A 24,267-nucleotide genomic window follows, 5' to 3' on the forward strand; every position below is an offset into this window, starting at 1 on the left:
AATCAGTTTGCATACTGGCATCAGTAATAACCATTTTTCTTATTCAAAACTATGTTCCTGTTACATTCTTTGTGTGTGTGTGTGTGTGTGTGTGTGTGTGTGTGGTATTCAATTGTATAATGTGGTACGTTCCCACTTTCATCAAATACCGTGATGTTATTAATAAGGGGTATTACTGAATGTGCATATGGAAATGTATTAATTCAAACAACCAGCATGAGAGGTGATTGTCACTCTGAAGCCTGAAAGGAAATCTGTACTGAACATTCCTGATGAAAACATCTTTCTTTGATGCTCAGAAGGTTCTTCTGCTTTCTTTAGTCACTTACATCTCTCATTCTGACAGAACTAATTCAAGCACAGTACATCTTCAGACTGTTAATATCATAACAGTATAATAAATCTTTAAATATAAAGCATGTGAGTAGGCAGTTCACATAGCCACATATGTGTGCTGCATACAAAATTAACAAGAGAGATTAGAAACAGCTAATGGTGTTTCCTAACCTATATTTCATAGGCACAAGCAGATGGTCATAACTGCCATTCTTAAGAAATCAAAGAAGTGTCAAAAAACAGGCTGAAAGGGATCTTGAAACGTCAAGGCAATGGCAACCACCCTTCAAATGGTTAAAAGAGAAAATTTACCCTCCTTTGGAGTAGCCTTCCTCCAACTGACTTTTGGCATGGATTAATTTCTGTAAAAAATTTCGTTAGCAGCTAGAAATGCCTATTAATAGGATTATCTGAACATGGGATATGAAATACCAAGTCTTGCTCAAATCAGAGATTTTACTCATGGCCAGCTCAATACAGGTTTTCTTGCTTCAGAGGGAAGTCATATTGAGCTTCACGCAGTTTGACCTGCTGAATCACTCAGATGAATGTTTAAAAACCCAGATCAGCTTTGTACAGAAAAATAAAAATTAAGCATCGGCTTTCACTAGAATATAGCTTTCCATCCCCAGCAGCAGTTGGAAAGCCTACATGGAAGTGGCATACTATGCTCAGACATCATGGTATTTTCCAGATTGTGTCAAACAGCCTTTTCTATTGTGAGAAAACTTAGAGTAATTCATTAAAGAAGGAGTATATATAAGTAATTTGCTGACAGATAAATGAGCGGATACCCACAAATGTGCTGCTTATCCATCCTCAAGCTTTTCAATCTAAATAAGTCTCTAAATACTCGCTTAAAAATTACATATTCACAAAGACACACAAGCACAAAGTTAGCAGCCCTTTCAGCATCCGTATCTGTAGTTTATCATCCTGTTTTGATTAACTTTTACACTTGGTGTCAACCATCATTATTACACCACATGGGAAGGGAGGAGCAGAAGAGCAGTACGGCTGTCCCCAGGACATCTTATGCTTTCCCTGCCCCTCCACTTGACTGTGAGAGATAAGCTACTGTCCTTGAAGTAATTCAGCTGCTAGTGATCCCATCCGAAGACTGCTCCATCGTGCCATTTGAAAATGAGCCTGCTCTTTAGCTTCTCACTTCGGTCTTCTGCCAAAAGTAGAGAAATGTATGACGCACCATAAACATCTATCAATCACATCTTAACCCACGGCTCTAGATGGAATATTTTTATCTCTGTGATCAAAATGCTCTCTTTGATTAAAATCACTGATTATTTCAAAAAGCCTGTGATGAAATCTAGGTAACCACAACAGAAATAACTTTCTCAGTTCATTACATATCATAGCAGATTCTCACATTACAGTAACTTTACATTTATAACTAGATATAACAGAGAAAGAATTCACTGTTCTTGTGCATTTAAACCCTTGAACAAAACAGTCAAAGGGCAGGCCAGTCAGGTTCAAGACACATTATAGCTATTCAGCTTCACAGTTGGCTCAGTGTATAATAAACCACACTGACTAAATCACAGAGGTTTTAAGAAATATATAACATATATTATATAATTTAGAGGAATTATTTTTACTTTTTTAGTTTTACCATGCAGAAAAGCACGGTCTCAACTGAAAACAGTTTCTGTGCTCCACTGCCGCATTAAATAATAATAAATACAGCTATGTGAAAAATGAAAATGATGAAATAAAGGCATCAGACTTATCAGAATGCATAAAAAGTGAATGCTAATGAATGAAGCCTTTTGAAAATAGAAAGTCAGGCATATACATCAAAGCCGGTTAGCATGTATTTAGCCTATAATTTAGTCAGACATTGACCTTGTCAGAGTTACAAGGTTACAAGAGTTATTATGTTTTTATATACATATATATGTATGTATGTTACTCTTAAGTTGATATATATTTTACAAGAGCCACATTTTATTAGGCAAGAAATTATGCATTATGAAAGTAATTTCTTTAACTTTTGTATTCTTACATTTAAATGTAACAGTGGCAAAGCCAGGAGAATTCTACTTGGCTCTTTTTCTTACACTCCTCCTGTAATGTTGCAAGAGCCTTATTAAGCACAGGACCACATTCTACTCTTCCCATTACCTCCCTGGAAACCTGGAGCATTCCAAGGCTGACTACCTCAAATTTATGCCGAATCTCATTCCAACCCAGGAATATCCTAATGCAACAAAACAATTTTTGGAGCAGTTCCACAAACAGAGGATGTATAATCAGCTTTTTCCTAATGGCAACAGTGACAGCAATAATATGATTACTGTGTGGCAAAAATCCTCCACGTCATCATATGCTTTAATAGGCATCCTTAGAATTTGTTTTCCAACTGTCACCTATCGATACATCCTGATGCTAGAGAAATACAATTAGAATGGCTAACTCATCCTCACAATGCATCAGAGGACATCTAATCACTGAAGTAGAAGAATCTTCCCTCGGTGTACAAACAAGCATAGGAAATCAATGTATATTTTGGCAAATGAAGTGAAGTTTAAATAGGGCTTCATTTTTAGCACAAAAATATGACAGCCCAGTTACTTCCACTGCCTACCCTTCTACCATAGGGCTCACTTACAGATTTTCACTTCTTACTGACTCACTGGTCCTCTTGTTTATACTACAGTGAAACATATTTTCTAAGTCCAGCAATGAATGATTTGATTAACAAAGTGCCAAATAGTATTTTAGTGAAGATTACTCTTTTCATTTGTAAAGTTAAAAACAAACAAACAAACAAAAAAACCCAAACAAATCCCCCCAAAAAACCCTAGAGGCAAAAAAGTATTATATCCAAAAATTACTTTTTATGTGTGGTTAAACATTAATTTGGCAAGTCTCCCAACATCACTTTCTAAAATATACTTTTCAGTACACTGAAAACACATTTATAACTTGAAATTCAGACTCAGACAGTTTGTTGAACTATACCCTGAGGCTAGCAAACATAAGGAAAGCTGCAGTTTCTGTTGGCATGATAGAGACTACACTTTCAAGAAAAATGTTGGTGGGAAGGCACCTGTAAGTAATTAGAAGAACTGGGACAGATATTATTTTAGAAAGACCTTGTTTTGCAAAACATTAAAACAAAGGGGAAAAGCAACAGTCTGTTATAATGCTATATTAAATACCACAAGTGCATCTTTTCATTTTAAAACTGAGAATTTATGCAGTAATTAGAGATACATTTTAAGCACACTTTACTTGGTTTCGTGATGAAATAATTTAAGAAACTTCTCCTGCCTCCAGTTTGCAGAAAATAACATGGAAGGACAAAAATGGTATTAATAAAAAATACAATTTGGATTTTAAATATGACATTTTCTCCGTTTTCTTATGCATGCCTGTCATTTCATCCATAACTAAGAGCCATGTACCGAAGCATTATTTCTTTGCACTGCAATAAGGTCCCACTCAGACCGCCTGCTGCAAAAACCAGTCACACAGAAAGAAACTAATGGTGAGTTTTCTGTACTACTTGGAAATGTTCTCCAGCTCTATGGATATTTAAACAACATTTGAAGCATTTGCTGTTAAAATCAACAGAGTTAAAACATCATTCTGTTTTAAGTTGCAATTGCTCCTTTACAGTGACAAACAAGAGAATGTAATTTATTAGGCTATTTATTTATTTATTATTTGGAAATATACACCACATATCTGAATGAAATGACAGCCAAAATAAGTGAACCTATGTGTATAGACAGAAAAGCACTTATTTTGATGGCTTAAGTACTATTTTCACTTTCAATAACTGCAATTTGAGCATGTAGTATACTGTTAGATACGAAATGTATTTCCAAAGTAGGACTTTGGATACAGAAAAAAAAAAAAAAAAAAAAAGAAGATTCTTGATTCTTCTGCTAGGAAGGTTAGTGGTAACTAGAGGTCTGCCTTAGCAAATGGTAGAAAGCTCTGGAGCAACAGAGAGGACATGGGAATTTCAGCTGAGATGAACGCAAGAGAATTCAAGGGTAACTAGAACTTGAATTTACCACAAGCACTCTTCATCCAGATACCTGCCATCTTTGTCAGAAGGCCGAGACGTGCGTTTGCTGTTGGGCACGCACCAGGAAGACCCTTGTCTATTTTCTGCCGCTTGAAATATGCCAGCCCTCCCTCTAGAGCTGCTGCACAGCAGTGATCAGCTGTTATTATGGGAGGTGAGTAGACTCTGATATCTACTAAACAAAATTAAAATATCTACCTTTCCAAAAGAGGATGGCAGCAGCCTTCCACTCTGTCTTGAGCTGGATCGGGAGGCAGTTTTACCCACACTTATTTCCTCTTCACACTTGGCTATCTTCTTTTTCAGTTTCTCTCTTCTTTGCTGGTCAGCAACTTAGGGAAGAGACAAAGTTTGTCAGATACAAACTGAAATATTATTCTTTTTTTGTCCTAAGTGATTTGAAAACGTCGTAGGGGTTTCCAATTGCTCAGCAAAGTCAGACTACTGGGATATGTTCCACTTCCAACACACAGCAATTATAAAAAATTGCCTCTATTCTTAGAAGAAAAGTATTAAGAGTATGCTGGTAGCTGAAGCTGTACCTTAGCTTTCCCTCATCTCACAACTAATACACCACTATGCAGGAATTCCAAGATCAGTATTGCTAACAGAGCACTCCGCTCAAAAACTGGCAAGTTTGCTCTCAATTTTTTACAGATAGAACTCCTTTGACTGTACTCTCATCCAGTATTTCAGCAAAAAAACATGTTTACTATTAGGAAATCTGACATGTAAAAAAAAAAAAAATCCATGCTCGCACTGTAGAAAAATAGCAAGTAGTCTCCCAAATACAGAAATCCATGGCAAAACAAGCACATTCATGTCAAGAACATTAAAAAAATGAAGGCAAACACTGTGAGAGGGCCACTGACAGATCAGACAGGGAAATTGTTATCAGTCTACATCTGTCTGCAATCCAAGAGCTTGTTCACAGTGTCCATGCAGCACAGAACATGAGTTAGGTATCTATGCCATCAGAGAGAGAGGAGCTCAAAAGATGGGTAAATTTTCTGTGTTAGAGTTTGCTATCAGTCACCTGCATCTGATATCTTGCATAATACAGCCCAAAGTTTTTGTATACTGTGAGCACCCAGGTGCCACAGATGAAGTTCGCGAAGTTGAAAAATCCACATGAGGCTGATGAAAACCATTAATAATTTCATTTCCAAATGAGAAAGAAGAGGGTTCATATAAGCAAGCACACTTTTGAAGTCTGTATACACATGAAACCTGTTTTAACTCTTGACTACATTTCTCAGTCACTTAACACAGACCCAAGTGTATGAATGGTTTGTTTGATACAGACACACAGACAGAAAGGCCCTTGCGGATTTCTTCTTCGGTTTCATAATGTATTTATATCATACTCTGCTAGACCCCAATCTTCACACACACTACTATACTTAACGCATGGAAATGCAAATAACTTTGTGGATTGGTGTGGTACATTCTTCTAGACAGCTGAGAACTACAGCAATCTGAGGACATTTAATCAACCTTTAAAATACATTCATCTGTGTGCCTTAACCCTATAGACATGTTAATCTCTAGGAATTATTTAAGTACGTGTATTCATTTTATTAAACATTTTAGTCCCCTTTTAAACTAGAAATTATTCTTTCAGATGCAAAATCCTTGCTCTCATTCCTCAGGGAAATCCCCCTTTCTTTTTCTTTCAATTCTTACAATTGCTATGTAAAATACAGAGTAATTTCTTTTATGGCTGATTTATTCAGCATATTCCATTAGAGTACTTACAATATGAAGTTGCTTTTATTACTGGAAAAAACATTAGCTGAAGTTAAGATATGCTAAATTCTACAACTCCAAATTAAAAATATGCCTTGTAACAGAAGGAAAAAATATATTGTACCATTAAATAATTAAAACTCAATATTTTTCTTCCTACACTAAATTATTATTATGTAGCTATTCTAAACTACTATTATTTCTAGTTGTGTTTGTCTTAAAAGTTACAGATGAGCACTCAAAAATTAGCTACAGGTCAGAAGTTTTATATGTTTGAGATAAATAATTATGCTGGGCCAACAGAGTGTGTCTGTGTGTGCACATGCCTGGAAGCCGTAAAAACTCAAGTCTTGCCTACTGCTCAGGTAAAACGGTGATGGCTGAAATGAGTGTTGAATAAATATCTAGGGAAACAATGAATGAATGAGAGCTCTACAAAGCATAAATGCAAATCATACAGAAGTACAGGTGTCTCATTTTGTAAGTGCGAGTAGATGCCTGAAACAGAAATTTCCTTACACTCAAGTGCTTAGGTGGAAAGCGGGTTTGTCTAAGACAAGACAGGCTTAATCACTTTACTGCATGTTCTACCTGCATACCACGGCTTAACAGGAGTTTCTGGGCAAAGTGCAAAGCAGTGTGAATGTTATTGCAAAACTGAGTTCTCGCGTTGTCCTTATTCTGCTCTTCACAGGATAAAGTCTGAGATTTCACATACATGGTCAGACTCTGCCTTTACTACTGGCGTTCAAAGCTGTAAAGGCCAACGACTACAAACCTCCTCCAGGACTGTGTGCTACCACTCTTCTCAACCAAAGCATGGCTTGGGCCCATGAGTAAAGAAAGAACAAACAGTAAGTATGCCAGCTAAGGCTATCTTTGGATGTCAGATTGACCCATTGCGACTACTGTCACCTGCATGAGAAATGTAGTCTTTGCCTCGCACCAGTCATATAGCGAGCTTAGCTCAGCTAATCCATTAAGTGCGTTCTAAAAGCTATAAAGTCACATGCGTACTGAAAGGCAGAGCAGACATATGCAAAACAGAACAGCAGAAAATCCCAGCAGTGTACCCATCTTGTTGCCAAATTAGGGAATTTTCAGGCTAGATTGGCTGTAAAAGCTAAGAACTGTGAAACCAGCAAAGCGAGAGAGAAAGAAATCCTTCTTGAAAAGAGTTAATGTAGATGTACACGCACAGCTAGATGTAAGTTAAGATAGCCCTGAGAGAGTTAGCAAGTAACACAGACAAGGCTACCAGTACAGACACAAAACATGCATGCTGCCGACCTCCCCTTACTTCACATGTCCTTTCCTCAAGCAGGGACTGGAGAATCCAGTCTTTCCCTTTGACTTTAGCCAGGCAGAAAATGGTATCATACAAATGGCCTGAACCTTTGAGGCCCTAATTACAACTGATGGGAGCTAAAGATGCTTAAGGCTGACATACATAACCACTTGTCCTGTAGCTGTGAATATATTAAATGCAGAAAGAACGAGACCAGCATTCAGGAGGAAACATGCAGTTTTAAAAGGGAGATCTATCTGTTAATTGGAAAGGTTGCTCACTGTTGAAGATAACTTCTGCTTCGAATCAATCACAGATATAGCTTCTTTAGTTTTCAGTGAGGTTAATACACTGAATTTGACAAGAGTGCCGGTGGCATACTGTCATAGACTAGTGGGAAATAAACATCAACTGCATTTGTTAACAGACACTTCATAATTTCACTGCAAGTAGATTTTACTGTACATTGGCTCCAGAAACATACCACATTTGTAGAGTTAAATAGGGGAAAAGTTCAAGACAATAAGTATCTTATGACAAATACAAGAAAAAAAGAAATCACTGGGTTTTTTTTCATCCCTTTTAAAAGGGAAAACTAAATGTTTAGGAAGAAAAAAAATACAGTCTGTAGATCCAAATAACATGAGTCCCTTTTAAAGCCTTATTAGAGACTTTGAGATTAATTATATCTCATTAACTGCTGTGCTCAAAACCACCACAAAGATTTATAGTATAGTAAAGAGAAAATGTATTAGAATATAAACAAAGTAGTGATTTTTGTATATCAGATAAATTCAGAGTCTGTGAAACTAAATTCTGTAACTTATTGCACCCATGCTATGAATCTGTTCTCTTAATTCAATTAGGAAGAGAGGAAGCACAAGAAACACCACAAATTTTAGAAGTTAAACTGTAGCATTCTCCATGAAGAGCTACCCATAAACCGCTGATCAATCTCTCATAGAAGTAACACGTCTGCCTAGGAAAATGCCCTTTTCGCAAAGAGTACACCACACTTCCAAAGCAGAGATCACATTGTTATATTTCCCTGTTAGAACTCTCCCCCTATAGGCTTGATTCTTTCTTCCTTAAGCCTAGGCTGCAGCAGTATTTCTAGACACATGCTTAGAGTTATAAAACAAATGTCATAAATCTAGAAGAAACAAAATAATCATACATACCACACTCCTAAGCAGCTTGAAAGCTCTGCACTTATAAGGACAGTACAATTTGGAATGCCAGCGCTTGTCCTTTGCTCTGAATTTCCAATCTCTAAATTTATCGTATGTCACATCACAGTACAATTGGCAGTTAACCTTGAAGTTATTTAATTTTTGATGTAAATAATCCATGGCAGAAAATGAAACATTAAGTTAGATTTGAGTCCAGCTTGCAGAACAATGTATCTCAAAAGAATTGTCCAACACTGAGCATTTCTCCTTTGTGTTTTTATATCAGCTATTTTTGCAGTAACACACTTCTGGTTATTATTTCCATTATGAATTCTCTTAGATAAACAATGCAAACATCAATCTCATTTCTGCTGAGCTTGAAGTGCCTGCAGTGACCATAATTAAAGTGTTCAGCATATCAGTAGGTGACATTACTGCTATCAGCTTCCTAGCTCTACACAAATCCCCAATACACCATGATTTAAGCACCTGGGGTGAGAGCTCATCAAATGCAAACTGAATTTTGCCATTGGGTGTGAAGGTCAGGTTTCTCCTAAGTCTAAATCTAAATTTCTTAACACAGAAATTTTAATTTTCATAACTCCAAGAGACGATTCTGCAGTCCTTCTTCACATCCATTATCAGTAGCACTGTTTCATCAAATAAGGGAGGAATCACCATAAAAAAGGTGACAAAGGATTTATTAAGGGCTTGATACTACAGCCTTCCTTGTATCAAATAGAAAGTAATGTTTGTATCAGGGTACGTACTTCAGAAACGTGATACTGCTTGGCAAAGCTACTAATGGCAAAATTTGGCCATTGCTAAAGCTTGGAAACAAAGCCTAACAGTAAGACATGAATCCTTCAGAGGAATTTCAGGATAGGCTAAAAACGCAGGATTATCCCAAATCCACCCACCTCTTATCCTTGTATGGGGTCCTCACCCAACAGACATCTCGTAGATACTTCTGTCAGCTGTACAAAGAATGCAGCAGCCTGTGCACAGCCTGCTACATGGAAACTGTGAAACGCTGCACCAACGCTGAAGAAAACTTCTGAGCCTGCTCAGGTAAACCTCCATTCGTGTACCCTAGAGAGAGGTCCATCTGGCTTCTAGGTGGGCTTGGACAGAGGATTTTGTCTCAGAGTGCCACTGGGGCAGCCCCCATGGACAATTTAGACATATTATACCGAACTGATGCTGAGAACAAGTGGAAAGCATAATTTTACTGGTGTTCTCTGGTATGCTATAGCTATTTTGTGATCCTCAGTAACAGTGGAAAATGGTATAAAAACAACCACCCCGCAGCGGACAGATGGTAAAGCTAGGTAAATTCAGTTAAAAATCAGGGACACATTTTCAATAACAATGGTGATTAACTACTGCAACAACTACAAAAGGAAATGAGGTTTTCTCTATTTCTTGACCTTTACAGGTCAAGACTGCAGGCCTTTCTTGTTTATGTGCTTTATTTACCATATTCAGTACGGTTGTTGAGTTCCATATTAGCACAATTGGATGAAATTTTTGGTCTGCTTAACTCTCTGCTTAACTCATGATGTCAGACTAGATGATCTAACATCTTTTCGCAACTACAAACTCTGTGAAAAATGTAGTTTTGATGTACTGAATACATATCTAAAATGAATTACCTCATAAATAAAGAAAGAAAAATTTTCTGTAGAAGAAACTTTAAGTAAATAACTTCTGAAAAAAGAAAGTAAAATTACTACAGTTAAAAGTACAGGTTCATAAAGATTTTTTACACGGTGAGTTTTCCTGCTCTCCAAAAATTCAGACTTGATAAATATACTAGAACATCTTTCCAAAGACGTACTTGAACTCTGAAAACATACACGTTAGAATTAGCTGAGTGTTTGACTTTAAAGACCTTCTATTAGTTGCTTATAACTTTCATTTTCAGAAATGCATACATAAGGACAAAACTCAATAGAAAAGTTAAGAATCAAAGATGGGAGATTTTGTGAAAGGTTCGTGTAAAACAGCAGCAACAACAAAATAGGTAAGACAGCTTTTCATAGCTCTCTGCTTTTCATAGCCTAAAGGGTAGACAGATATAATGTAAAATATGTGATCACATGAAAAATTAAAATTTAAATACAGAATTATATAAGAATATATATTTCTTGACATTTCTACTTGAACCTAACCCCCCAAAAAGTAGAAAAACAACATTACTGATCAGTCTGAATTGTTTTCTCTCCCCATCTCTCAACCCCCACCCAAGTATTCAAGTTCCTTCAGGCTAAAATAGATTTCTGGTGGGTAACTTCTCAGAATACCTTTTTCTTCTTCTCCCCCCGCCTTGGTATCAGAGAGACCTGCATTCCCAAGCACACTAATCACTGGGTTCAGGCTGTACTATCAATATGCCCTGTGGAAAAACCTCTAAACATATGGGTTGAAAAGTTAGTACTGCTAGAAACCAGGCATGTGTAGCAGCAGCTGTCTTACTTGGCATAGCTTTTGTCAAGTTTTCTGGCACAAATTCCACAACCACAGACTTCTAATGGCCACTGGTATCAATCAACATGCTTGGACTAATTCTGAACATAGAAGTTTCACATTTCAAGAAGTTTCACATTTTAACAACTATTTTAAGTCAATAAGGCTGATCTAATACACAAGAACATGCTCACTGCTAGCCCAGTGGCATGGCAGCTTGCCTACTTTGCTGCCAGCTAAGATACCAGGAAAAGAACAGTGGAAACTAAATCCACTTTAAGGACAGAACACATTCAGTTGGCCAGGGAGAATGCCAACTACAGTATCATGTTTAATTCTTAAACACTAATGACTGATTCATGGCAACAACCCCAAAGGGAAATACTCACCTGCTATTTTAGCAGTACATGAAGCACATTTTCAGGGGATGTTTTTTAACACTATCTGCAGGAATTCTGTTTTGTAACTCTATGCTATTAATAAATCTTAGCATTTCAAACTGAAAATTTACCCCCCCTTCCCAAACCTCTTTTGAAATAGAGGGGGAATGGAAACCTTATTTGGGATGCAATAAGACAAGGAATACAAAAAGAAAAAAGCAATAAAATGCTTCAGTTGAGGCAATGACAGGCACAGAACTACTAGAAGAATAAAGCTGTAAACCCCTTGATTATAGAGATTCCCCCAGCACTCAATCTGGACAACCTGTGTGTCTCATCTCCAGCAAGAAAAAAGAAATCAGTTTGAAAATATTCTAAAAATCTTTTTCCCTTACTTTCTTCCTCAGTACATTTTCAATACTCGTACTGCCTCAGCTATTGGCTGTCATCTCCAGGTAATGTTTCATAAAAGACAGAGGAAGAAAAACTATTCTCCGCTGGCTTGCCAGAGACACTACAAATTATACCTTGCACTGAGCTTAATACCCGAACATGTTAACACTTGGTTGTGCTATTATTACAGTACAGAAATCTGTAGTTCTTGATGAACAATGCATAGAACAGTAGGAAAAAAACCCCAACCACTCTAATTTTAGGTATGAAATAAATTGAAATAATTTTCAATTTCATTCTAAACATCTAGAGTTTATAAGAATAGTGCAGATACTGGACAAGGGATGCCTGAGTACTCTTAATCTTAAATACCTTGAAGGCAGTGAGACCAATAATGAAGAATGCGAAAGTAAATGTGCCCTGTGGAATTATCCCTTTGCTAACTGCACAAATTTCAGCCTGTGCAGCAGAGTTTCTTATCTGTTTATAAAGTGATCTCAGTCAGGTGACAAAACATATGAAGAAAGCAGGTCTGAAAAAAATATCAGTTACATGCACACATTGAGTATAGATACTAATCCTCAAAGATTTTTAATAAGAAAGGATAGTTTTAAGTATCTGGTACAAACACATATATGAAAATCCTGGACCTACTGCAGTTGAGAAACTTTTGCCGCTGACCATCACGAAACAACAATTTCAACTATGGCATCTAAAACCCTTACATTCCACCATCCAAAATTTGCCTTTTAAAATCATAATTACCGGGATAAATGCTTTGAAGTAAATTCAGTTCTAATCCTGACAGTGTTTGAATTGGACATCTGGAAAAAATCTTTTAGCTACGTAGGTAAGTGCGACATTGGAACAGGTTACTCAGGTTGCAGAATCTCCATCCCTGGAGGTTTCCAAGACTTGGCTAACTGATCTAGTGTTGGCACAAGTCCTATCTTGAGCAGGAAGCTCAAGGAGGACTAAATGACCTCCAAAGGTCCCTTACAACCAACACTTCTGTGATTCCATGAAGGCAGGTACGTGACAGAAGTTGAGCTTCCTAAACATTAGGAGAAATGACAATGCATACAGACTGAGCTGTTGAAGAGAAATCACTAGACAGCAAATCTATGAACCCATGTCTCTCATCTCTGTTGGGTACAAAGACCCTCTTCTGAAATGGTAAACACAACCTGAAAGCAAGCTACATAACTTCTAGCCTTGTGTCTAGGGCAAGTGCTGAACTCCAGTGAAATCAGATGTTGAGACATTTCTCTTGCAGAAAAAAAAGTAGGAATCTTCTACTTTAAGAAAAATAAGTGTTTGTAGCCTTTTATGCAGACAACTTCAGATAAAAATGTAATTGGGAACATTTTTCAGCATTGCAAAGTAAAACACTACGTTGAGGAATATGCTAATAAAAAGATACTGTTTACATAAGTTTGCTTTATTACTTTGCTTTCTGTCTTTCATTCAGCACTCTCATTTTTATTAGAGAACATGAAGCACCTCACAAAATAAAATCTGAAAACTGGGCAGAGACATAATACTGTCTTGAGAAGCCATTTTTAGGAAAAAAAAAAACCAACATTATTTATTGCTTTGTTAAACAGATTTTTAAAAATGGTAAATTCATTGTCACTTTATAATTGCACAATTCCTCTCAGGGCAGAACATCAAGCAAACAAACTATATTTTAGAACTCAGCTAAATTTAAGGATAAAAAGCTCTAACCACACTGGATACTCTGCTCTGAAGACCGAGAAGTAAGTAAGTCCAACATTTCTTCCAAATGACTCCTGTGCTACTCACTAGGATCCCAATCCTTGAGCTACGATGCTCAGCTTCAGTTTATGAGCTAGCTCTATTTTGGGAATATAATAAATTTCAACTAAGTAACAATTAGCACTCCTGAGTCTTAGGCTAGAATAACAGTAGGTAAATTGAGGAAATGTTTTTGTAATCAAAGGCTTTATTTTTTTTCCCCTAGCTTTAAGTCTTTTTACTTTGTGAACATGAAACATCTTCTAGGGCTGTGTTGGTTGTATGCATGTTCTAATAAGATAAAACACAGCAGCAGCTTTTCCCAGCCGAGTTTGGAAATAGGTGAAAGAGCAATTTAGCGAGGATTTAGCGTACCAATTTTATCAAACAGATGGGTAAAAACAAAAGCAGCAACAAAGGTGAAATGTTTCCGTCACACCCTGTATAGGAGATTAATGTTCTGTCTGTGACCAGGACAGAGTTACATAGTCAGACACCGGTCTGAGTAAGATGAACTGAAAGAGAAAAATATTGCACAAAGCCTTGCTATCTGAAATGGAAATTTCCTCACTACAGAGCACACCTGCTAGTGTCATGACAATTATCTGTTAAGGTTAAGGCACTGCCGCTGTCTCCCAAAATGAACTCATTAGGCAGGGAAACTCATTCTGGTGTGAAACACACAAGCTATCAGCTCAGAAGCATTTTATCTGTAAGGACAGCAGACTCTAAAATAAATGGGCATTTGTTGGTGTTGAGAAAGACCCAAGACCTGAAAAGGTATGGAAGAATAACTGTTAATTAGGGAACCTAAGAAAGATTCTAGAAGATGCAGAAAGAAAAGCTACATGAGGGTTTTATTACAAAAACACGTAGGTGTAAATTTTCTTCTTACATCAACCCTGCATTTTCATGCTTGTTTCAAAGCAAATCGTGGTAGAGCTGGAGCATGAGAAGGAAGACTTTTTTCAGATGACTCTGCAGAACAGGTGATCTGAAGTTCCTACTGCAATCTGCAGACTCTAGATATCCCTGCAATACTGTTGCTGCTTGTGCTGCACCTTTTGAAAGCAGGAAAAGACAAGCCCACATACAGCATCTTTGATCCTGGTGCAGCTTGCTTAATTCAGTCTCAGCCCATTATGCAGAAGTACTGAAAAAATTTCTAATGAAATTGAGTCTTTCTGCCAAAAGGATGACTGATTTCCTGCATCAGCTCTAGTTACTCTGATCATTTTACAAGGCAATAGCATTCTGGTTTGACTGGGTTTGAGACTAACCACAAAGTATTCTGTCCTCAGAAGATTTATCTTTCCGTCCTAAAAGAATACTTTAATTTTTTCCAGTACCTCAGCAGTTATAATTAAATATTGAATTGGAGAAAAAAGAACTTTCTCTAATTGCATTAGTGAAAAAGACAGACAGATAACAGAAATATACCTTTGTTATTTTAACAAACTGCTGCTATTTATCCCCTTTGACTAACATACTTCATTTACTATTCCATCAATCAATGATTTGAAAGTATTGCTCTTCAGCTCACACTATGAAGTAAGGCTACAGTACTGATATCTTTAAACAGTGTTAAGAAATGAGACAACTCCCAGAAAAAGTAACTGCAGTTTAATCCAGGCTGTGGGGCTGTGCACTTGTAACTGGCTCTGTTTTCTGCGAAATGGAACAAGAAGTTTCAGTCCCGGTACCCATGTGCCCACGTTCCCAAAATTCCTCTTGACCTTGCAATAGTAAGCTGTCTTCTTGAAAATTCAAGCTCACATCATATCAGAAGAAAGGAGAGAGAAAAATCTGAAATTCTCCTTACATGCTCCATTAGCTGTGTAGATGAAAAGAAACCTAAGCAAAACTAACTGTGATCCTAAGCACAACTAATCACTCACAGACTAGGTCCATCTCACTAGCATTACATTCACTGCAGATTCTTACAAATAGCTGGAGCAGGATATGAAAAGCTGAAGAAACAAGCAGATACATGAATGCTTTATTAAGGGTTATATTCTATTGTTACTCTTCTATTCCTCTGGTTCTTTTGTTTTGTTAAGTTAGTTTTACAGACACTGTTTCAGAATTAACATATCACAAATACTTACATTTGATACTGGTCAACCTACTTTTGGGCACTGAACAGTCTACAGCTGCTGAAAATAAGAAAAAAAATAAATGTGAGTGATTCAATATTTACTTAGTATTTCTGGTGGCTAGAAAAAAGTAGCAATAAAACAACACAGAACAAAGGCTAATTTAATTACAACACAGTATTTTTTGTCTATTTTAAAATATGCCATTTACTGTGTGTTTAAAGTGTTAGACTGATATTAATACAGTCAGAGAATTTTTGAGATAAAGATATTAAAGTAAAATATATATTTGAAGGAAGAATCATCATTTAAATGAAGACTCCTTACAAAAGGTTTCTATACACTTTGTGCTGATGGCATTTAACTGCACACCTGAGGATACTGAGAATGTTACATGGTAGAGAGATGGCAGTATATTTGTGAGCATGGACTCTGGCAGAATCCGAAGCCCCAGTGTACCTCTCTTTAAAGCAGACATTAAGAAATGGAGGGATGATGAAGAGAATCAGCAGAGCCACCTCCAAAACCCTATTTCTGAAAATACCTGGAAAAAGAGTGTACAATGTTTTGGGAGGCATTCAAAAAACATTTCTCTCATAACTCATATCCTGCAAACTTTTATGCATTTAATTTCAATACTCAGGACATCCTGTCAAGCCCTAGCATTAATATCTCTAGGACTGAGATCCCCAAGACATGTTTATGCCATGAAAAATGAAAATAGGCTGTGAACTGTAAACAACATTAACAACTATCTATAGACTTTCCTTAGCTCTGCACATGGTATTAACTTTGTAAACACAGTACTTCGTACTCCTTATATGACCTTAAAAAAATAACTTTGGCTGTAATACAGTTTGTTTTCAATTACAGCACTGACAATGCAGAATTGTCAGTTCATAGTGGAGTAAACACATTTCTAAATCTGAAAAATTTTTGATCAAGATCTCACAATTAAGAAACATACAAACATGTACAAGTTCACTAGGCTTTTAGGTTCCAGATTTCATAATATTTGTCTTTTGACAAATGTAAGTACCTTCTAACATTAAAATACATGAAAAAAATCACATACATATTTAGTGCTCAATAATACAGATTAGTAACATGATTTTCTCATTTGCGAACACATGGGGCAATTTTCAAAGTCCTTAAAACTACCTAGTGCCATTGATTGAAATATGAACAAAAGATAATGAACATTTTTAAATAAGGAAAAAAAGAAAAGACACAGTGGTCTGAGTTTAAGTGAAAGTGTTCTGCCTTCATTCCTAAAATAAATTCTGTATGCTTGCTATTGTGACTATCTCCATGATTTTCAGTTCAGCATATTATTTCATAATTCATTATTTCATCAAAAACAGAATGAAGAGAATACAGCACAAAGTACCCTAAAGTTTAAATAGTATTTTTGGTACCACTTAAGGAAAATGTTTTCATACAAAACTTCCCATTCCAATAGTACGAAAGTATTATTAAGTAGCAACCATAGCTCCTTGCTGACATCAGTCTGAGTATGAAACAGGAAGAAAAGTACACTTCCTACAATCCAATTCACTCCCCCTTGATATGAGCCTATTCTGAATGAATGAGCTAAATCTGGAGGTAGAAAGTTCATTCATATATGCTTACCTTTGGCTGAAAGGATTTTGTTATAATGAAACACCATGTGATCTCTGATCAGGTACTGGCTAGTTAGACTTCGGGAGGAGTCAATGCAGAAAGCTGTAAGATTGAAATATATTTAAATATTATAAAGGCAGGCACAAGAATACTAAACTTTTAAACAGTTATTATCTGCAATTCAAAGCCACAAACGTTAAATTACTGTGTGCTTAACTTCTTTGCCCAATGGCAGTCTTTTTTTTTTTAGCAGCTACTATCACATGAAATCATCCCGTCTCCTTTGGTTTTTTTCTCCCACTGAGCCATTAACTCAATAAATAGCTACAGAAGTGGCTGAAGTTGGGCTATGAAAACGTCAGCATGGAAACTCCCTGTTTCTCCATTCTATGCTCTTTTGAAAAAAGCATCTGAGGTGGCAGTATGGCACAGAAACATATACTAACTCATGTAAACTACTGACTGTAAAGGAATATGTTTAACCTCAAGGGTTCTTCAAAGCAGTAACCATATCTATATTCCAGCTAATATAGATGTGACATCTATATATATTTGGATATCTTGCTGTTTCTAGCTAGCAGTAGAGTCAAGGCAGAACTCACTCCTCAAAAGTATTTTCAATAATGCATACTAAATGTAAGTACTATTAAACTTCACCAATCGAGCTTAATGCAAAGGTTTTAATTATAAAAACATTTTAATCATAAAATCAATTAATTCACATAAAAGGAACCATGTCAGCCTTCTGATGAAAACACTTGTGTTACTTACCATTACTCTTAGTACTCAAGTGTCCTTTAAATGGACTTGCTGGACCACATCTGGGAATGCCAACAGCTGGGTATTCACTCACTTTAATAAAGTGTCAAACAAAACAAAATAAATGTTAGAAAAAAGAAAACGCGTATTTTGACAGACAAGATAAAGCACAGAATCTTTCCCAAAAGAACTCACGAATGACTGTAGTGGACCTTTTTCACAGAGGAAAAAAATTGTATTTAAAACTTATACTATTACTGAAGTACAACAGTGTGGTTAAGTAACTTAATCTAAACACCAAGATACTATAGTTGTACTTTCACTGGTTCAGGGAGCTGAACAGCGGAAGAAACCACTAGATGACTTCAGTCTGAACTTTACACTGGTCATTAAACTGCACAGAGATATGGCCACAGTTTTGTACCTATGCTAACCTCCCATTTGTTTTAAAGTTTTATTGATTGAATTTTATCATTATGTCAAATGACTAATGTGAAAAACACTCTGTATGTAGACAATGATTGTGGTTAGTATTATACCAAAATGCAAGTTTAATAGACTGAAGGAATTATGCTTGTGTGAAAGTCATCCTATCAATGAAAACACACTATTTCAAAAATCTGTTGTTAATGTAAGAGGAATTTGGTTTCCCATTCAATCTTCTGGCAGTTTGATAGACCGGGAACTCTACAGACAAGTGTAGATGCTGACAAAACTTAAACAACCAGTTGTTCCAAAAAAATGAATTAAAATGAATGTGAATTAAAAGCTCCTTGAAAATAAATGCTGTACTGTCAGGCTCACAACCGCTGTCTGTTACGCAACCTATGATTTAAAAATCTGCACCTGAATTAATTAAGAATCTGCACCATTTTTCAAGCAAATTTTAACAGGAGATATCCTATTACTACAAATACTTGTGTATACAAAGCATTCCTTTAAGGTTTCCAAGACCCTGCTTAAAATGTAAAGCAAAACAAAGAAGGTTTCTTTAACAGAGTAAATATACCACGCTCACTTAACATCAATTATAAAACCATAGCCAATTTCTACAAATTTATTATTACTATCAAGGTCCATATGGTCTTCCAATTCCCATCCCACTTCTTATCTGTCAATTCAAGAGTCTGCAATTGCCATGTAAGCGTTTCCTAGCAATTGGAGGCACTACAGCTGTGGGGCAGTAACTGCTGCTCTACACTTACTGGCCACCTCCAGTTTTCCACCCTTCATCGGAAGCAACAGCAAGCTGGACCCACCCAAGATGAGTGGGCATCTCTTCTCAGGGGCCTTCAGATGGGTCGACAAAGGCAGACACAATTACAAACTGACTGGGGGTGCAAGAAACCATGCCACACATGTTAAAACCCCCTTAATTCTACCTCTCGTGGCTTCTTGCCTCCTGCATGCCCAGCACCTGGCTTTCCAGCTTTGTGTTGGTTTTGTGGTTTTTTTTTTTGTTTGTTTGTTTTTTTTAGTTTCCCACTGTTCTATAATGACTGTTAGAGTACTATTGCAATTATGTATGTAACTACTGCATTACTGTAGCTCTACTTTAAGAGCAACAGCATGTTGCACAGGATGGTTAACACAGTGTCAGACTATTAATTAGTAGAGATTGCAGCAAAACAAATCATTCCTTTAATAATGTTTTAATATAATTTCCCCAAAGGCCTTATAAAAAGACTTTCTGAATTTCAAGTGACGAGAATTAGTTGGGGAAGCAACAAAACATGTCTTGAGAAAATAAACAAAATTAAAATCTTTAGCATATGTGGATATTTGCAGATTACTTTCTTGGGACCCTGTTGTGAAATTACACTAAATCTGGATCAATAAACTCAATACCCGCTCTTACAAAGCCCGACAAATATCAAGGCAATTTTGAATTAGTACGAGGATTTCAGACTTAGAAAAGCCAGCCTTTACACAGGATGGGCTTCTGCAGCTTTACAGTGTTAGAGGCGGTGTCTGCAATAACACTGCTCCCACTACTCTTTGCTGTGAAGTTGCCAGACCGGCAGTAGGAAAGAAAAAAGAAACAAAAACCAACAACAAAAAAGAAAATGCTACTGTAGATTTTTTCAACCCCATCCTGCAATTGTTTTATCTTTATACTGCTTTCTTTAAAGCCAAAGGACAACATTCCTGCTCATCTGTATCAATTTCAAATGGCTCATTTTAATTCCCCTCATGGTACAATTCTTCCTAATCGCTATTTGTGATTTAAACATACATATGGACAAACAATGCTAAATTATTTTAAAAACAGTAAAATTCCAAACATACAGCAAGAATTTATTAGATTTAGAATGATTGTCTCCGCAATGCTTTCAAACTCTGTCAATAATGGCCTTCTTTCTTGTTTAAGTATTATACTTCTCTACCAAACACTATTGCACAGTTAGTATTCAGTATCTAGCTGGATACCCACCCTGAGACTCACAACGTCCTGAAGTTACAACGCCCATGTGTTTAAAGAATGCAAGTCTTTGCGAGGACTTGAATGTTAGATTATAATATTTTAGTAGATACAGGTTCGTCCTAATAACACAAAAAAACCCCTATACACCAGAAATCTAGATTACAGCAGACACCTGAGAATCAGAAGCGTTTCATTCACAGTTGCTCAAAATAACCTAAATATTCCAGTATTTTCTGTATTTCAGAGCTAATTTATAATTCCAGAAGCAGACACATACTGTTAGATAAATGCTTACAAGACCACCTCTAACTCATTTTTATGTGACAGAATCATAGGTAAGCGTGGGCATCTCAAAAATGCAGAGACATTGTTATAACTACAGTTGATTCTCTTCAGGGAAGCTAAATGCCTTTGCCCTGAGTTAAAGATGATCAGAGACGCTCAGAAACCTGTTGCTTTTACTGTCTTCAGCTGGAGATGCGACTGTTCAGCACCGCAGGAAAACCAGACTATTTTGCAATGTCCACTTGCTTTGCATCACCAGCAGATGGCACACGGATAAACTCTAACGAAAGAGCTACGGTCCAAGCAGAAACCCCCAATTTGCAGAAGTCCCAAAGCTACTGGAAAAACACCATTTTCTGGGAAGTGGAGGACCTTGAATAAAAGTGTTTCTGACGGCTCAGATTTTAGGATACCCGTGAAATGTCAGGATTGCAGCCCCACCAGCACCTGGACCTGCTGAAAGCTTTCATGCCACCAACAAATGACGTTTCCTTGCTGGGCAAAAGTTTATGCCGAACAACTTTTTAATATCTATTTGGATTCTGGGGGCTCTGTTCTAGCAAATTGTATATTTTATTATAGCTTCAATTAAAGAATAGAACAGTCTTTAACTTAAAAATATTTCCATGAAAAGCAGAACTTGTGAGGAAGGCTTCCTATGGGCCTCCCATGATATCCCATGGCTCTTGCTCCTACACCTCCGACTCTCGTGCCAAATAAAGGGACTGAGATATTTTTGTATTTTGTTCCTCAGTGAGAGCATTTGAGGCTCTCTCTCTCTCTGTGAACCACATGTTTTCACAAAACATGTATAAAATTTTTCACAGAAAAAAGGTCAAAGACACTGATTTGGCTGAAATAACACTTAGCACTATTGAAAACAGAAGAGGCAAAGAATAATAAGTAAACCTTTGTTTCTTAGGATCCTAGGCTGTTTCACATAGATGTTCCATCAAATGTATCATTTCTACACTGACTTCAACTTATAATACCCTCCCTATATCTTCAGTCTGAAACTCAAAACCACTTTTTATAGTGTCAAATATTTACAATGAAGATGTACGTTGCTAATGTCAGAGAAGAAACTGGAGGATTTGGTATGTGGAGGGTATCAGATGTATTTTACTGTTTCTACAAAACAACGGAAGTGAGGTAAAAAATGTTAATCTTCAAATGTTTCGCAAGTATAATTTCAGATTGTCTACTGACTTGAACAGGTATTTCTTCAGATTCAGTCTGTGTTTTTGAAGTTATTTGCACAATAGCAGAAACTAATCTTAAACTGAAGGCTTAGATATGTGAAGAGAATTTTAAAGAAGGGCATTTTCAGCAAATTACATAGTAACCAAATGTAAACCTGACAAAAGGACGATAACTACAAAGCATAATAATTGGAGCACCTGGATAGCTATGGGAGTGCGGGAAGCTGTACTGATGTAGGACTGTGAGCAGAATGAAAGTAGTATGCATTTTGGCTACTCCTCTTTTTTTTCAAAACCCATACATGCGAGCAAGAATTTTTTTCAGTGAAAAATTTTCTACTGATTTTGATGGCTCTTAAATAATAAATTATTTGGGAATAGGGGCACTTGTCTGAACTGGACTTAGCAGAACTGATCGCAGTGTTTGCAGTACTATAGCAGCTTTCGCAATAATTAAGTTTCCTGACTAAAATGCACACTTCCTACTTCTTACAATAAAAAACTTCCAGTCACCAAATTTAAGGTCTATGTAAATATATTTCCAGAATTGGACTGGAAACTCTTCAAGATAATTTAATTTCATTTAAATTTTTAGACTTAAATGTCATAAACTGAGACATATAATAGACTCCTATCTTCGATATACTATACATGTAACTATGCAACCTAAACATACATTTCCTCATAGATGTCAGTGGACTGTCCACACAGAATATAAAATCAGGATTCTCACGCAGTGTGTTCTCCTAAAGTACAGGCAGCAAACAAATTAAATATTTCTAAACATTGATTAGATCTTTTAGTTCCTTATTAATGCTTCTATTTGCTTCTTGTAGGCTTTCCCTGCAAGCATGTGACACTACACAACAAAGAAGAGAAAAAAATTTTAAAAAACCCTTTCCCTATAATTCTTTCCAGCTAGTATCTGAGGTAAGTAATAATTACATTATTCCAAAGAGATTTTTAAGATATTTTGTTTAAATTATATTTTCATTTTCATTTAAAACGCATCCTATCTTTATTTCTAATTTTACAGTCTTAAAAATGATGGAAATTGGTGGTTTCTATTTGTTACTTTGTTTCCTAGTTGTTAGTGGATATGCAGAATTTACGGAAATTATTTTTCTACAAAGCCATTTCAGATTTGGAACGTGAATATGCACTGGAAAGAAGCCCAGTCTTTCATTACAATGTTCTTATAGGAAGGATTTTAAACACAAGTATTAGACTTGCTATTTTTACAACAAACCTGCACTTCAGACATTGCAAATCAAAAATACTGGGGAGGGGGGCGGAAATCATTTAACTTACCCTTACCAACCAAGACTTGTTATTTAAAAGAGAATCCATAAAAAATACAGAGACCTTAGGTGGGATATTGGATATAAACATCTAAATCCAGCACTACCAGCCACAAAACCCCCACTTCACCGCACAGAGACATGTGAACACTGTATTTTCCTAAGAGCAGCTCCTAGATCTCAGCTTGGGTTCAAACAACCCTCAGCCCCAGGTGGGTGTAGACCTCAGGTCTCCCCAGCCATCCCAGAGGAATGTGCTCATCGCTCAGCCAAGGCACCAACCCTTTTGTGCACTTTTTTGTTGGTGGCTCCAGGAATCTTGCATTCTCAGCTGCACAGTGGCTAGCTCTCAGCTGGAAATGTAGGAAGCACTTCTGCCTATAATGGACTAGAATTGCAACATCTGCATGAGATGTGGGGATTTGATCTCCCTGAGGCTGGTAAGGACGCTCAACCCAAGCTGACAAATGCTTTGCAAACACTCTAGGCACTGCACTAATTTATGAAGGTTTGGCGCTCTTGCCTCTTCCACCTTCCACCACCAGCTTCTTTTCTTCTTCCCTAATCCCACAATGCTCTAAACCAAAAATACTTAGTGAGACACCTTTGTCCAAGCGGGTAATTCAGGCAATTACATGCAGAAGAAGGTTTGTGCTGTGAATTTAATAGAAGTCAAGGATGCTCTATCACTACCACCCCTGTTCTACTGACTAGTTTTGTGATTTGTTCAGTGGGCTTCCTGCTATGAATTCATTCTTCTAACTCTGTACACACTAACAGTACACTACAGCACTAATGCTGTACACATGCTGAGGAGGGAACAGAAATGGTTTAAATAATCTCTGTGAAAATCTAAGCAACTTAGGAATAGTGATGGAAACTCCTTCAAGCATCTAACACTTCTAAAAAGGTCATATTAAAAGGAATGAAATTAGGATCTGAAATAGAAGTTCCTCCCTTTTTGATAC

General features: G+C 36.7%; 1 protein-coding gene across 1 annotated transcript in view; it reads right to left on the minus strand.

Moving 5' to 3' along the window:
* The window catches only part of SPATA7 (spermatogenesis associated 7), a gene marked incomplete at both ends in the record, with an annotated part of 45,022 nt that overhangs the window by 15,249 nt on the left and 5,506 nt on the right, over positions 1-24,267 (minus strand). The window contains 4 exons of the mRNA XM_082318859.1: positions 4,598-4,731; positions 15,717-15,764; positions 17,337-17,429; positions 18,099-18,179. Coding sequence (XP_082174985.1) covers positions 4,598-4,731; positions 15,717-15,764; positions 17,337-17,429; positions 18,099-18,179 — 356 coding nt within the window. The remainder of the gene's footprint in view (positions 1-4,597; positions 4,732-15,716; positions 15,765-17,336; positions 17,430-18,098; positions 18,180-24,267) is intronic.

The sequence above is a fragment of the Platalea leucorodia genome, assembly GCF_965183815.1.
Source record: "Platalea leucorodia genome assembly, chromosome: 7".
NCBI lineage: Eukaryota > Metazoa > Chordata > Aves > Pelecaniformes > Threskiornithidae > Platalea > Platalea leucorodia.